The sequence below is a fragment of the Herpailurus yagouaroundi genome, unplaced genomic scaffold (assembly GCF_014898765.1).
Source record: "Herpailurus yagouaroundi ecotype Mexico unplaced genomic scaffold, PumYag 77, whole genome shotgun sequence".
NCBI lineage: Eukaryota > Metazoa > Chordata > Mammalia > Carnivora > Felidae > Herpailurus > Herpailurus yagouaroundi.
This window is the reverse complement of record NW_024412388.1, coordinates 41,088,645-41,105,595: the sequence shown is the minus strand read 5'-3', so window position 1 is coordinate 41,105,595 and position 16,951 is coordinate 41,088,645. Positions and strand designations below refer to the sequence as shown.

General features: G+C 33.7%; 1 protein-coding gene across 1 annotated transcript in view; it reads right to left on the bottom strand.

Moving 5' to 3' along the window:
- CUNH1orf185 (chromosome unknown C1orf185 homolog) overlaps positions 1–12,686 on the bottom strand; it is a 43,201-nt gene extending 30,515 nt beyond the window's left edge. The window contains exons 1-2 of the mRNA XM_040470195.1: positions 12,632–12,686; positions 2,808–2,913 (exon numbers count right to left, since the gene is read on the bottom strand). Coding sequence (XP_040326129.1) covers positions 2,808–2,913; positions 12,632–12,647 — 122 coding nt within the window. The 5' untranslated portion in view covers positions 12,648–12,686. The remainder of the gene's footprint in view (positions 1–2,807; positions 2,914–12,631) is intronic.
- Between the last annotated feature and the right edge of the window lie 4,265 nt (positions 12,687–16,951).

The following is a 16,951-nucleotide window of genomic DNA, read 5'->3' as shown; positions in this document are numbered from 1 at the left end:
GACCCAGCAATAGCACTGCTAGGAATTTATCCAAGGGACACAGGAGTACTGATGCATAGGGGCACTTGTATCCCAATGTTCATAGCAGCACTCTCAACAATAGCCAAATTATGGAAAGAACCTAAATGTCCATCAACTGATGAATGGATAAAGAAATTGTGGTTTATATACACAATGGAATACTACGTGGCAAGGAGAAAAAAATGAAATATGGCCTTTTGTAGCAACGTGGATGGAACTGGAGAGTGTGATGCTAAGTGAAATAAGCCATACAGAGAAAGACAGATACCATATGGTTTCACTCTTATGTGGATCCTGAGAAACTTAACGGGAACCCATGGGTGAGGGGAAGGAAAAAAAAAAAAAAAAAAAAGAGGTTAGAGTGGGAGAGAGCCAAAGCATAAGAGACTGTCGAGAACTGAGAACAAACTAAAGGTTGATGGAGGGTGGGAGGGAGGAGAGGGTGGGTGATGGGTATTGAGGAGGGCACCTTTTGGGATGAGCACTGGGTGTTGTATGGAAACCAATTTGACAATACATTTCATATATAAACAAAAAAAAATAAATAAAAAATAAAAATAAAGTTGTATTAACATAAAAAAAATAAAATAAAAATATGAATCAGAACTCTCATACATTGCTGGTTGGAGTAAGTACCCACTTTGGAAAACTCTTTAGCAATTTGCTATAAAGTTAACTATATGATCCAGCAATTCCACTCTTAGGTATTTACCCAAGAGAAGTGAAAACACATGTACAAAAATATTTATACAAGAATGTTCATAGCAGCCTTATTCCTAAAACTAAAAACTGGAAATGACCCAAATGTCCATTAACAGAATAAGTAAACTGAGGTATATTTATACACTGAAATACTACTCATTAGTAAAAAGAATGGAATACACATAAATATAACAACATGCATGAATCTCAAAAATATGTTAAATGAAAAAAAAGTAGACATAAAAAAGTCCATATGATTCTATGATTCTATTTGAATGAAATTCAAGACTAGACAAAATTAATCTAAGGTAATAAAAATCAGGATAATGATTGCTTTTGGGTGGCACATGGGGAGTGATGCCTGGAAAAGAGCATGAGGGAAATTTACAGGGTGATGGAAATTTGTATATTTTGACTGAGGCTGTGAATACATGGGAATATATTTGCTGAAATTCATCATCATACATTTAAAATCTATGTACTTTATTTTATGTAAATTATATCTAAAATTTAAAGAGTGTTACAAAAATGTAAATCATCTATAGGTGACATTATAGTGTCCTTAAAAGGGGGGATGATATTACTGCTACCTCATGGGGTGGTTATGAAGTCTAAATGAGATCACATACAAAGCACTTAGAACAGTGCCTAGTATTAGGAAGCACTCAGTGTTAGCCATTATCATGCTGATAATATTATTCCCCTGCTTAAAACCTTATGATGGCACAATAAATAAAATCAAACTCCATTTCTAGCCTATTTGATCTGGCCCTTATCTACATCTTCAATCTCATCATTATTTCCCTCACTCAGTATAGTCTACTCATACTAGCCTTCTTTCCCTTTAGTGAACAATACCAAGAACATTACCATTTGGGGTTTGTGTACTTGCTATCCCTTCAGCTTAGAAAGCTCTCTGACAAAGTCTTCAAATGTCTGGCTCTTTCTTTTGACTCAGATCTCAGATTAAATACCACTCACTTGAAGAGACATTCCTTGACCGCTTTATTTTTCATTATCTGTCTCCTCCCAATGGCACTGCTAGTCTATGAAACAGGAATCCTGTCTGACTTGTTCACAGTTGTATCCTCAGTCCCTAGAACAATGGCAGGCACCCAATAAATATTTGTTAAAAGAATGAATAAGTGAAGATTTTCTAGTTTTCTGACCTGTGCAAGTGAACAGATAATATGCATTAATTTTCTGAAATAGGGAATATTGGAAGAGTATGTGCAAAAACATGTTAAAATTTACATTTTTAAGCATCAAACAAAGCAAATACTGAACTAAATATTCAAAACCACCAAATTTTAGGGTTTTCTGTCTCTGGAAAAAGACTATATTTAGGCTATACCAGGGCATTCTGTCAGCTCTTATCTTAAATATCTCCTAAAGAAAGAGAATTTTTCCATGTTGGTAATGTTTTTAACATTAGAAATGTTAAATGTTTCTAAATTAGAAATCAAAAAAATTTTTAGTGTCAAGCCTTATAATTTGAACCCATGTCTTCCAAAGAATAAAATATATCTCATTATTCCTTAAAATTTTAATGCATGAAGACTGCTATGATAGTACTTATACTATTATTCTAGTAGGACTTCTCTTTCCAGGCTATTTTATTTTATTTTATTTTTATTTTTATTTTTTAAAGGAATGGTTTTATTGACAGCAACAACAACAAAAAGCTCAGCCATTTGGAAATTAAAAAAATATATATATGTTCTGGTATATCCATCTAAGGAAATGACTTTGTAAAAAGAAAATGTTTTAAAAGCAAATATATTTATCACATCCCTATCAAGAATATGAAAAAAAAGGAAAACCACCCAAATCTATGACAAGGGAGGGAATAATTAAGGCACTGGCTTATCTGATCTTGGGCCAATTACTTAATCTCTCTAAACTTCTGTATCCTTATTTTCCAGGCTATTTTAAACATGTAAAGATTTTCCTCCCCAATCAAAGGGTCTGTAACCAAACCTCAAATTATAGAATCTATACTATTATAGTTATTTAATACCATTTGAAAAAGTCTTTCATTGGATTTTTAAGGGGAAAGAAGTTAAATATTTAATAAACCTTACCTTCGTTTGCAAATCAGGAACCACAAAGCTGATGCCAAAGCAAAGAAACCAATTCCCAAAGTAACAGCACCAGCAGCCAGAAAATAGGTTAAGGGGTTTAAAAAACCTATACAAATAAATGATAAAAGATTATTTCATACATATATCTTCATTCTCCAGGTAAAATTATATAACAAAGTATTTCAAAAGATATTACATAGTGTAGTATTAAGACATTAACCAGGAAGTTGGGAGACTTGAATTTTAGCATCCTGTGCAATTCTAACAAATTTCAAGACTCTGAATTTGAGATTTACACAGGGCCTCATGATGATTAGGGTCAGGGCACATGTCTTTGACTCTGCTTGGATTTGATACCTAAATTTTGTTTGTTTTTGTACAGCCATCATCTCTTTTTTTCTTATCTAGCTTTCTCCTTTCCCAGTCCAGTTGTGAATCTTTTGTTATCTTTTCAGTATCATTCTTTGCAGTCCTCTAAATAAGACACTTTTCATTTTAAAATTTGTATTATCTGGGGCACCTGGGTGGCTCAGTAGGTTGAGCACCCAACTCTTGGATTCGGCTCAGGTCATGATCCCAGGGTTGTGGGATTAAGCCCTGTGTCAGGCTCCATTCTGAGCATGGAGACTGCTTGAGATTCTTTCTCTCTCTCCCTCTGCCCCTCCCCCCTGCTCACACACACACACACACACACACACACTCTCTCTCTCTCTCTCAAATTAAAAGATAAAATAAAATTTGTATTATCAATCACTACAAGAAAGTAGATGGGGTAATAAAGAACAAATGTGAGAAACTTCAAATTATTTTAGAAATCTTTGTCTTATCTCCATTTTATCCTAGGAACAATAAAAGATGGTGGCCAAAAGTTAAATAAAAGCAATATAAAATAATAGCAATGTAAATCAATACATACAAAACAATATAAAATAATAATAATAAAATAACAAATAGGTTAAGGGGTTTAAAAAACCTATACAGGGGCGCCTGAGTGGCGCAGTCGGTTAAGCGTCCGACTTCAGCCAGGTCACGATCTCGCGGTCCGTGAGTTCGAGCCCCGCGTCAGGCTCTGGGCGGATGGCTCAGAGCCTGGAGCCTGTTTCCGATTCTGTGTCTCCCTCTCTCTCTGCCCCTCCCCCGTTCATGCTCTGTCTCTCTCTGTCCCAAAAATAAATAAACTTTGAAAAAAAATTTTTTTTAAAACCTATACAAATAAATTATAAAAGATTATTTCATGCCTATATCTTCATTCTCCACATAAAATTAAATGACATAGTATTTCAAAAGATAGTACACAGTGTAGTGTTAAGACATTAATCAGGAGGTCAGGAGACAAACTTGCAAGTTTATAATTGGAAAAGTCTATTGGAATTATATGGTATAACTCTTTCATTTTACAGATGATAAAATTGAGGTCCATGTAAGAGAAGGACCTGAATTGAGATTAGGCAGCAGATTAAAGCCAAACCTCTGTTTTTGTTTTTATTTTGTTTTTTTCCTATTATCCCTACTACCAATCATCTTGATACTGGTATATATTGAAAGGAATTAAAACTAAAGAATACATGATGTAATTATAGTCAAGTTGGTCAAGTATTTATTAAGATTCTGGTATCTGATACCTAAAAATAAAGCAAGTTGTGGGAAACTTTCACAGAAAGCTGTATACAACATGAAGGGCCTTAAAATAATTTAAAAGCAAAGTTGACCCTTGAACTACATGAGGGTCAGGGGCACCAACCTCTGCATAGTCACAAATCCATATATAACTTTTGACTCCCTCAAAACTTAACTACTTACATATATAAATATATAAACAATAGCTTACTATTGACAGGAAGCCTTACCAATGTATAGTCAATTAACACATATTTTGTATGTTGTATGTATTACATACTGTAGTCTTACAATAAATAAGCTAGAGAAAAGAAAATAATAAGAAAATCATGAGGAGTAAATACACTGATAGTCCTATACTATATCAAAAATCATCAACTTATAAGTGGATCTGCACAGTTCAACCCATGTTGCTCAAAGGTTGACTGCATGTTACCTGGGAAAAAAGGCTTTAAAAATGTAAAACTATAGAATACAAACTGATGGTTACCAGAAGAGAGGTGAGTAGGGTGATGGGTTAAATAGGTGATGGGGATTAAGGAGTGTGCTTGTGATGAGCACTGGGTGTTGGATAAAAGTTTTGAATCACTAAATTATATGCCTGAAACTAATATTACACTGTATGTTAACTAACTGGAATTTAAATAAAAATTTTAAAAAGTAAAATAAAACTTATGAAGATCTTTATATGAGAACACATCATAAATTCCACTAAAAATATGACATGATAAAGACTTTGTTGTTCCCATACTTCTGTTATTTCCTAAGTAATTTCCAGTTTCCAAGATGGTGCCTCTCAAGTCTTAGTTTTCTTTGGGTTCAAAAAATGTCTAAATTTGGGAATTAATGGTACCAAAAAGTTATACCAAAAAGTGATACTTATAATACAAAAAAAACCCCTTTTAAGTGCACATTAGGAAGTCACTTAAATATGTTATGATGATGTTACGTATAAAAAATATCATGTTCTTTAATTATTTAGTGCAGGGTTTCTCAACTTCAATACTAATTATCTTTTGGACCAGATAATGTGTTACAAGGATTGTCCTGTGCATTGTACTAAAGATGTCTCCAGGCAAATGTGTTCTGGGGGCAAAACTGCCCCCAATTGAGAATCATTGGCACAGTGGTATGAGGAAATATCAGATAGCATTCAATGATAAAAGCAAGACAGATAAAATGCATATTTTTTAAAAATTGAAAAAGAAATAGTTGTACTCAAATATAAGATAAAGATTTCTAGAGGTGCCTGGCTGGCTCAGTTGGAAGAGCATGCAACTCTTTATTTCAGGGTCATGAATTTGAGCCCTATGAGGGGTGTAGCGATTACTTAAAGAAATAAAACTTTGAAAAAAAAAGATAAAAATTTCTATAGACAAAAAAAAAAAAAAAGAAAGAAAGAAAGAAAAGCAACACAGAGACATAAGTAGAGGCTAAAACCAAGCCTTTAGCATGTGAAGCACTGAGATCTGGAAGCAAGAATTAGCTAGAAGAAACAGAGAAAATCATTGAGACAAGACCTAGATCAAACCATCCTTTGGTACTGTGAATGACCCTATTGTAACAAAATCTCTGTGGGAATGGAGTCCTGAACCACCAATAAAAGACCTAAGAAGGGGGTGCCTGGGTGGCTCAGTCGGTTAAGCTTCTGACTTTGGCTTAGGTCATGATCTGGCGATTCATGAGTTGGAGCTCACATTGGGCTCTGAGCTGACAGCATGGAACCTGGAGCCTGCTTCGGATTCTGTGTCTCCCTCTCTCTCTGCCCCTAACCCCTCGAGCGCGCTCGCTCCCTCTCTCTCAGAAATAAACATTTAAAAAGTTTTTAAAAGACCAAGAAGGAATCTTGGAGAATGAAAAATTTAAAAATTTCATGATAAAGTCTTCTTTGAACACAATTAATGAAATGAAAGATAAGACTGAGAAACTTGCCAAGTTACATAAAGAAACGAAAAATATAAAGAAATTATGAGACTTGGAAAAGATTAGGAGTGTATATTTAAAAGTAATATGGGAAAAAAAATAAATAAAAAAAAAAATAAAAGTAATATGGGTTCCAAAAAAAAAAAAAAAAAGAATAGAAGAGTAGCAGAGAAGAGGTATCTGGAGCAACAACCTAAGAAGGATTTTACTTTAAAATTTTTTAAAATTTATTGGTGTGTGTGTGTGTAGTTCCATACGTTTTGACAGATACAAAGAGTGTTTAATCACATCACCATAACCAAGTTACATGACACTTTCATCACCTCCCCAAATTTCCTCATACTGCCTCTTAGTGGTCAAGCACCAATTGCTGGCAACCATTGTTTATTTTCAATCCCCATTCTCTATCCTTATACTTTTGCCTTTTCCAAAATTTCATATAAATGGAATCATACAGCATGTGGCCTTTTGAGTCTGGCTTTTTTTCACTTAGCATAATGCATCTGAGATTCACCCACATTGCTGCATGTATCAATAGTTCATTTCTTTTTATTGCTGAGTAATATCCCATTTTACGGATGTACCAGGTTTGTTTATTCCCCAGCTGAGAGACAGTTGGTTGTTTCCAGTTTGGGGTTGTTAGATTAAAGCTACTATACATTTGCATAAAAGTGTTTGTTTGAACATAAGTTTTTATTTCAGTAGGGTCATGTAGCATGTATATATTTAAATGTATTGGGGGTCCCTTGAGGGGCTCAGTCGGTTAAGTGTCCAACTTCCACTCAGGTCATGATCTCACAGTTTGTGAGTTTGAGCCCAGTGTCAGGTTCTATGCTGACAGCTCGGAGTCTGGAGGCTGCTTCAGATTCTGTCTCCCTCTCTCTGCCCCTACCCTGCTCACACTCTGTCTGCCTGTCTCTCTTTCTCAAAAATAACATTTTAAAAAATATATAAATCCATATATTTAAATGTATAAAAAACTGCCAAACTGCTGTCCAAAGTGTCGGTACCATCTTGCTTCTCCAACAGCATTATATGACAGTTCTACTTGCTCTGATTCATTGCCACCACTTGGTGTTAGTTTTATTTCAAGTATTCTAATAGATGTACAGTGGTATCTTCCTGTGGTTTTAATTTGCATTTCCTTAGTGAATAATGATGTTGAGCATCTTTGCACACATTTATTTGTCATCCATATATCTTCCTTAGTGAATAATTTACTCAAATCTTTGCTGATTTTTTACAATTCTTCAAGTCCTTGGTCAGATATGTGATTTGGAAATATTTTCTCCAAGTCTATGGCTTATCTTTTCAATTATTTTAAGAGTGTCTTTCTCAGAGCAAAACTTTTACATTTTGGTGATGTCTAATTTATTAACTTTTTGCTTGTGTGGCTTATACTATGGGTCCTATCTAAGAGCTCTTTGCCTAAGAGGCCACAAAGATTTTCTCCTATATTTTCCTATAAAGGAGTTATAGTTTTATGTTTTACATTTAATTTATTCTTCATTTTGAGTTACTTTTTGCATAAAGTATATGTCAATTTCTTCCCCCCCCTTTGGATATGTTTATTGAAAAGACTATCCTTTTTTCACTGAGTTGTCTTTGTACCATTGTCAAAAATCAAATAGCTATATTAGTGTCAATTTGCAGACTCTCTATTCTCTCCCCTTGATGTATGTTGTCTATCTTTTTGTCAATAACAACAACAATAGTAATATCTAATATTCATATAGTAAATACTACATGCCAGGCATTGTTCAATGTATTATATATTTAAATTCATTTAATTCTCACAAACAACTCTGAATTAAGTATAGTTATTTCTTCGTTTTATAGATGAGGAAGCAGATGAGGCACAATAAGTTTAAGGGACTTGCTTAAATGCACACGACCGCTAAGCGAGGGAACAATAGTAATTTAAAAATTGCTAAGGTCCTTTATTATTTAGATCAGGTGGAGAAGAGACATGGAATATCTTTCGATTTTGTCAGAAAAAAAAAAACCCAGTTAAGTATGGATGCTAATATTCTATACAGTGGGAAAGAAAAAACTACAACTATGCACAACAAAGTAGATAAATTTCATAAATAATGTTGGGCAAAAGAAGACCAACACAAAATTCAAACACAGTTATCTGAGGAGTTCAAGAATGCTGAAAATATTCTGTTTCTTGAGCTGGGTGCTGGTCATATAGGTGTGTTCAGTGAAAATTCATCAAGGCTAACACTTATAACTTTGAATAGATATATATGTATCATCATGAATAGAACTGAAAAACATAATGTTCAATGAAAAAGCAATTTCCATAAATTTGGATTCAATTATTCCAGTTATGTACTGATTCCATGTACGCACATTAAAACATAAAATAATGCTATTTTTAAAGCACATTAATATAATAGAAGTATTAAAATACATTAAATTCATGATATTTACTGTTTCTGGAGAGGGAATGAGGGGAATGGGACTGGGGATGGAACATAGACTTTATCTGTAATGTTTTATTTCTTTAAAAAATGAAATATCTGAAGCTTATATGACCAAAAAAATATGCATTGAGTAGATTACATGGGTGCTTGTCATCCCTTGTCCTTTTCCTTTTTCTTTTCATTTTCCTGGTGTGTGTGTGTGTGTGTGTGTATAATTATAATTAATTATATATTTATAATTATATATATATAATACACATACATATATGTAGTCTCAATTTTGTAAAAAAAAAAAAAAAAGAAAAAAAAAGAAAACAATCAACATTGGTTATCCCTGGAGTAAGGGCTTATAGTTACAATTTTCCACTCTAGACCTGTGTGTGTATATTTTCTACCATGAGTATCTTAGAAAAATCAGGAAAAATAATTTGAAGCTTCCTATGTAATTCTTGACACCTATGTAATTCCTGATATTACACATCTCCTTGTAGAACCTTCTCTATTGTTATCACTGTGATGATAGCCCAACTGTCAGAGGAGATAGTTAACTGTCTCCTCTTGCAGATCTCTGCCCTCTTCTTTACTCCACCCCCCCCAACCTCAAATCTCGATTAGGGAAGAAAATAGGTGTGATTGGTACACCATCATACTCCCTAATTTAAACAGGTCATTTACATCTCAGGGAAATCCCAATGAGGTATAAAGAATCCGAAAGTTTCCAAGCCACTTTACCAAGAGAAAGACACATTACATATTTGTTAATACCTTCAACAAGTCACACTTTCTCTCTAAATCCATCCGTAAAACAAAAAGACTGGACTCTGTGATCGTTAAGATCTCTTTCTCACTTTAAAGTTTTAATCAATATATATTTTAAAGAAACATTATATACAAACATAGTATTTTTACTTCCTTGATTCTGCTCTTAAGTATCCTGTCTAAAGTAAGGAATCCTCACTTTAAGCAGTTACTGTATCGCATCACCTTGTTTGTCTTTAATAATAACTATTATAAATAATTTTCTTTACTTACTGGTTTATCGTCTATTGTCTCTCCTCCTTTACCAGAAGATAAGTCTTTCTTACTATGGTATTCTTAGAGTTTAGAATAATGACTGGTTACTCAGAAATGATTGAATATTCAATGAATGAATGAAAGTCACTGTGCTAAATGCTAGTATTACAAAAATGGATAAAATAAGTATGTTGTTTAGTAGGAAGACCATACATGTGAAAAGGAATACTTGCAATTAAAAACTATCTAGGTATTGTAATAGAAGAAATAAGTACAAAATGTGGATGCAGGTAGATTTATAAAAAGGTAGGGTAAATTTTAAAAAGCTCCGTAGTTTAGTTAAACATTACTTGAGAACTTTCTATTGCCAAACCTTTGCCAAGAATTGGTGATTCAAAGATAAATAACACATGATAATGGAGTTTATAATCTGGAGAAGACAAGACGTTTAAATGGGTATGTTCATTAAAATATTCCAAGTGCTATGATAATGACGTTTTGGCAGTGCTAAGACAACAGAAGCAGTTTGACCAAGTGCAGAAACTGTTCTAGAGATAACACCTGAGCTGAATCTTACAGAACAAGTAAGAGATAGCTAGGCAAGAACATTAAGTCTTAAATCAGGTTATGATTCTTCTATCTTAAAATAAATAAAACTCTCTCCCAGCAGACCCTCCACCATACAATTGATCCTTTCCTTACCATTTGCAGCCTAAACTCTTATAATGAGAATTTCTACTTCTTCACATCTATTTCCAAGGCATTAATAACTCCATTAACACAAAAAATCAAAAGGCCACTAGTGGCCATTTTCTCTCTTTTGCCTTGGCATCAGTAAAGTAAATCCACTTGGTTTTCCTCCCCTTTATGTGTCTAAACCTTTATTGCCTTTATAGGTCTCTCTTCTTTAGCCCATCTATCCTTTAACATATCTATCTATATCTAAATACATCTAAATATATTTATATAAAGGATATATCTTTATATATCTATAAATATGCATATATAGGTATATATATGTATATCCTTTAACTGCATATATATATATGTGCATATATATATGTGCATATATATATATATATGTATATATCCTTTAACATATCTATTTAGATTTAGATTCTGTCTTGAGGTATTTAAGGGATATAGATAGATATAGATGTTACCTATATATACTTATATCTATATCTTTTCCCAAAACTACTAGGTATTTGTACCAGGAGTGTTTTCAGATTACTTTTTGCAATCATTCCAGAACTAAAAATCCTGTTTTATTTTTTGAGTTATTCCCAAATTACCTGTTTATTATACTCTTTTAGGGTTTTGCCAGCTTTCAGTCTCTTTTGAACACCATTTATATGTAGAATACTGTTTCATACACCAAGTGAGGGATAAAAAGTCATTTAAATAAGAATGAATCCTTGCCCTGAAATTTTAAAAATCTATAATAAGATATAAGCAAGGCTCATATGCAACCAGTATAAAAAACTGACCATACTGACTTTTTTAGTTGGTGTCTGCTCTGAGTGGTTAGAAAACTAACCAGACCTGTCTGTGAATATGGAAAAATTACTCATTTTGCTGATTGGCTTTTAATGTTCTTATCTGAAAAATGGGAGTCATACTATCTATCTCACATGATTAGAATTAGAAGTAAATGAGATAATGTTGCAAGGAATTAATAACATAAAAAACAGGAAGACATCTCAAGCTTCACATGCATACACCAGGCCATGAAGCAAGACTCAACAAGTTTTATAGAATCATTATTACATATACCACATTCTCTGAAAATAATTCAATTAATTTTGAAATTAATAACCTAATATATACCCTGAGAAAAGCTCCCATACTTCTGGAAACTTAAAATCACACTGTAAATAACTCATGCATTAAAAAAGAAATCAGTGGAAGTTTGAAAATAAATACAGGGGCGCCTGGGTGGCGCAGTCGGTTAAGCGTCCGACTTCAGCCAGGTCACGATCTCGCGGTCCGGGAGTTCGAGCCTGGCGTCGGGCTCTGGGCTGATGGCTCAGAGCCTGGAGCCTGTTTCCGATTCTGTGTCTCCCTCTCTCTCTGCCCCTCACCTGTTCATGCTCTGTCTCTCTCTGTCCCAAAAATAAATAAACGTTGAAAAAAAAAATAAAAAAAAAAAAAAGAAAAGAAATACAAATAACCAATAATGATATGTACAAATACTTGTAGCAACAAAGCTAGAACCAAATTCAAGGGAAATGTATGGTCCTAAATGCATATATTAGAAAAGAAAGCTGAAAAATAATGAGCTTATTCCTCAAATTACAAGTTGAAAAAGACCAGCAAAATAAGCCCAAATAACATAGAGGAAGGAAATAAATAAAGAACAAAAATTAATGAAATAAAAATTAAGATTTTTGGTAAAGATTAATAAGATTGATGAATCTCTAGCTAGATTAATAACCAAATAAAAAGGCATAAGTAAACAATATTTAAAATGAAGAAAGAACATAATTATAAGCATAGCTGAGATTAAAATAAGAAAATACTTTCAACAAATTATTTTTAAACTTATAAAAATTATATATACCTAAAAGTGACTTACAAAAAGTGACTCAAGAAGTAATAGGAAACCTAAATGAACATGTATCCATTAAACTGAATCAGCAGTTACAAAATTTCCCCCAAAGAAAACAGCAGGCCCCAATAACTTTACAATTTCTACTGTATACCCATGATTCAAGTATTTCTTATCTTATACAAGCTCTTCCAGAAAATAGAAAGAGATTGCTGGTTGTTTGTCCAAATACATTTTCCTCTTCTTCCCAGGCAAAAAGCTAGACTATGTGTCCTAGCTTCCCATACCATTAGGTGAAGCCATATGATGGAGTTCTAACCAATGGAATTTGAATGGAAGTGATGTCATAAAAACCTCTCAAGCACCTTTCTCCTTTTAGGCTTGACTGGGATGGAGATTATTCCCAGGGAACTTTGGAGCCATGTGTTACCATGGATCTAATTAACATTTATAGGACACTCAACACAAATAAAATCAAAACACAACATATCAGGATTTGGGGGATGCCACGAAAAAAGAACATAGGGAAAAATTTACACCAAAAAACTGCAATATTAAAAAAAAAAAAGTGTGAAAAAACTTGAAAACTAAAGTAGAGTTGATTAAGCCTAATGTGAACAGAAGAAAAAATATTAAAAACTAAAGTGAAAACCAATGAAATAGAAAATAGAAAACAATACAGATGGTAACCCAAAATCAAAAGCTAGAAATAGATATGCAAAAGAGAGAGGGAGAGAGAGAAGGAGGGGGGGAGAGAGAGAGAGAAAGGAATCCAAGCATATCACTAACGAAAGCCAACAAAACATGGAAGATAGCAAGAGAAGAAAAGATAAAGGAAATGTATAGAAACAATCATAAAACAAAAAACAAAATGGCAATAAATATGTATCTACCAAAAATTTAAACGGTCCAATCAAAAGACATAGGGTGAAAGAGTGTATAAAAAAAAAAACAAGACCCATCTACAGGCTGCGTACAAGACTCATTTCAGACAGGAAGACACCTGAAAATTGAAAGTGAGGGGGTGGAGAAACAGTCATCATGCAAATGGGTGTCAAAAGAAAGCCAGAGTAGCAATACTTATATTGGACAAAATAGACCTTAAAACAAAGAATAGAACAAGAGACAAAGAAAGACACTATATAATAATAAATGGAACAACCCAACAAGAAGATATAACAATTATAAATATTTACCCATCCAACATGAAAACACCCAAATACATAAAAACAGTTAATAACAAACATAAAGGAAATAATTTATAGTAATACAGTAATGGTAGGGGGCTTTAATACCCCACTTACATAGATGGACAGATTATCCAACAGAAAATAAACAAGGAAACAGTGGCTTTGAATGACACACTAGACCAGATAGATTTAACAGATATTTTCAGAACATTCCATCCTACAGCAACAGAATACACATGAACTTTTCAAGTTCACATGGAACATTCTCCAGAATAGATCACTTATTCAGACACAAAACGTCTCAAAATTCAAAAAATCAAAGTTATACCATGCATCTTTTCTGACCACAATGCTATGAAACCAAAAATCAACCACAAGAAAAATCTGGAAAGACCACGAATACATGGATGTTAAATAACATGGCACTAAATAATGAATGGGCCAACCACAAAATAAAAGAAGAAATAAAAAGTTACATGGAAACAAATGAAAGTGAAAACACAACAATCCAAAATCTTTGGGATGCAGCAAAAGCAGTTCTAAGAGGGAAGTTTAGAGCAACACAGGTCTACCTCAAGAGGAAAGAAAAATATCAAATAAACAACCTAACCTTATACCTAAAGGAGCTAGAAAAAGAAGAACAAACAAAACCCAAACACAGCAAAAGGAAAGACATAATATTAGAGCAAAAATAAATGATATAGTAACTAAAACATCAATAGAACAGATCAATGAAATCAATAACTGGCTCTTTGAGAAGATCAACAAAATCAATAAACCTTTAGCCAGACTCATGAGAGAGAGAGAGAGAGAGAGAGGGAAGGAAAGAACTCAAATAAACAAAATCACTAATGAAAGAGGAGAAATAACAACCAAAACCACAGAAAGACAAACAATTGTAACAGAATATTATGAAAACCTGTATGCCAACAAATTGAACTTAGATGAAATGGATAAATTCCTAGAAACATATAACCTACCAAAACTAAAATATGAAGAAACAGAAAATTTGAACAGATCAATGAAATTAAATCAGTAATCAAAAAATTCCCAAAAGATAAAGGTCCAGGATCAGACAGCTTCACAGGTGAATTCTACCAAACATTTAAAGAGGAGCTAATACCTATTCTCAAACTATTCCAAAAAATAAAAGAGGAAGGAAAACTTACAAATTCTTTCTATGAGACCAGCATTATCCTGATACCAAAACCAGAAAAAGACACCCCAAAAAAAGGAAAAAAGAGAGAGATAGAGAGGACTACAGGCTAATATCTCTGACATAAATGAAAAAAATATCAACAAAATGAGCAAACTGAATCCAATAATGCATTAAAAAAATCATTCTGTGGAATGATCAAGTGGAATTCATTCTGGAGATGCAAGGATGGTTCAATATTGACAAAACAATGTGATATGTCACATGAATAAGAGAAAGGATAAAAACATAGGGTCATTTCTTTTTTTTAAAGTTTTTATTTATATTTATTTTATTTATATTAGTTAACATACAGTGTAAAATTAGTTTCAGGTGTAAATTATAGTGATTCAGCACTTCCATACAACACATGACCTCATCACAACAAATTCACTCCTTAATCTCCATCACCCATTTAAACCATCCCTCCAACCACCCTCCATTCTGGTAACCATCACTTTGTTCTTTATGGCTACACTCTTTTTCTTGGTTTGCCGCTTTCTCTCTCTTTCTTTTTCCCCTTTGCTCATTTGCTTTGTTCCTTAAATTCCACATATATGTGAAATCATATTGTATTTGTCTTTCTCTAATTGCCTTATTTCACTTAGTATAATACTCTCTAGCTCCATCCATGTTGTCGCAAATGGCAAGATTTCATTCTTTTTTATGACTAAGTATTATTCCATTACATACACACACACACACACACACACACACACACACACACACACACACACACCACATCTTCTATATCCATTCATTAGTTTATGGGCACTTGGGCTCTTTCCATAATTTGGCTATTGTAGATAATGCTGCTATAAATATCGAGGTGCATGTATACTTTTGAACACATTTAATGCAATCCCTATCAAAATACCAATAGCATTTTTCACACGGCTAGAATAAACAGTCCTAAATTTGTATGGAGCCACAGAAGATCTCAAATAGCCAAAGCATTTTTGAAAAAGAAAAACAAAGCTGGGATGCATGGGTGGCTCATTCAGTTAAGTGTCCAACTCTTGGTTTCGACTCAAGTCATGGTCTCATGGTTTGTGAGATCAAGCCCAGTGTCAGACTCCATGCTGACAGCATAGGGCCTGCTTGGGATTCTCTCTCTTCCTCTCTGTCTCTCTCTCTGCCCCTCCCCACTTACATACATTCTCTCTCTGTCCCTCAAAATAAATAAATAAATTTTAAAAAATAATTAAAGCTGGAGGCATCACAATTCTGGACTTCCAGTTATATTATAAAGGTATAGTGATAAAAACAGTATGGTATTGGCATAAAAACAGGCACATGGATCAATAGAACAGACTGTTTTATTGATCAGAAATAAGTTCACAACTTTATGGTCAATTAATCTTCAACAAAGAAGGAATGAGTATACAGTGGGTTAAAGACAGTCTTTTATTTATTTTTTTTTTTAATTTTTTTTTCAACGTTTATTTATTTTTGAGACAGAGAGAGACAGAGCATGAACAGGGGAGGGGCAGAGAGAGGGAGACATGGAATCGGAAACAGGCTCCAGGCTCTGAGCCATCAGCCCAGAGCCTGACGCGGGGCTCGAACTCACGGACCGCGAGATCGTGACCTGGCTGAAGCCGGACGCTTAACCGACTGCGCCACCCAGGCGCCCCAAAGACAGTCTTTTAAAAAAATGATGTTGGGGAAACTAGATAGCCACTTGCAAAAGAATGAAACTAGACCACTTTCTTTCACCATACACAAAAATAAATTCGAAATGGATTAAAGACCCAAATGTGAGACCTGAAACCATAAAATATCTAGGAGAGAGAACAGGCAGCAATCTCTCTGACATTGGCCATAGCAACATTTTTCTATATATGTCTCCTGAGGCAAGGGAAATAGAAGCAAAAATAAACTATTGGGATTATACAAAAATAAAAAACTTTTTCTTTTGATTGCAAAGGAAGCAATCAACAAAACTAAAAGGCAACCTACTGAATAGAAGATATTTGCAAATGATAAAGGGTAAGTATCTAAAGTATATAATGTACTTATACAACTCAACACCTCAAACCCAAATAACCTGATTAAAAATGGGCAGAAGACAACTAATCTTTGACAAAGCAGGAAAGAACATCCAATGGAAAAAAGACAGTCTCTTTAACAAATGGTGCTGGGAGAACTGGACAGCAACATGCAGAAGGTTGAAACTAGACCACTTTCTCACACCATTCACAAAAATAAACTCAAAATGG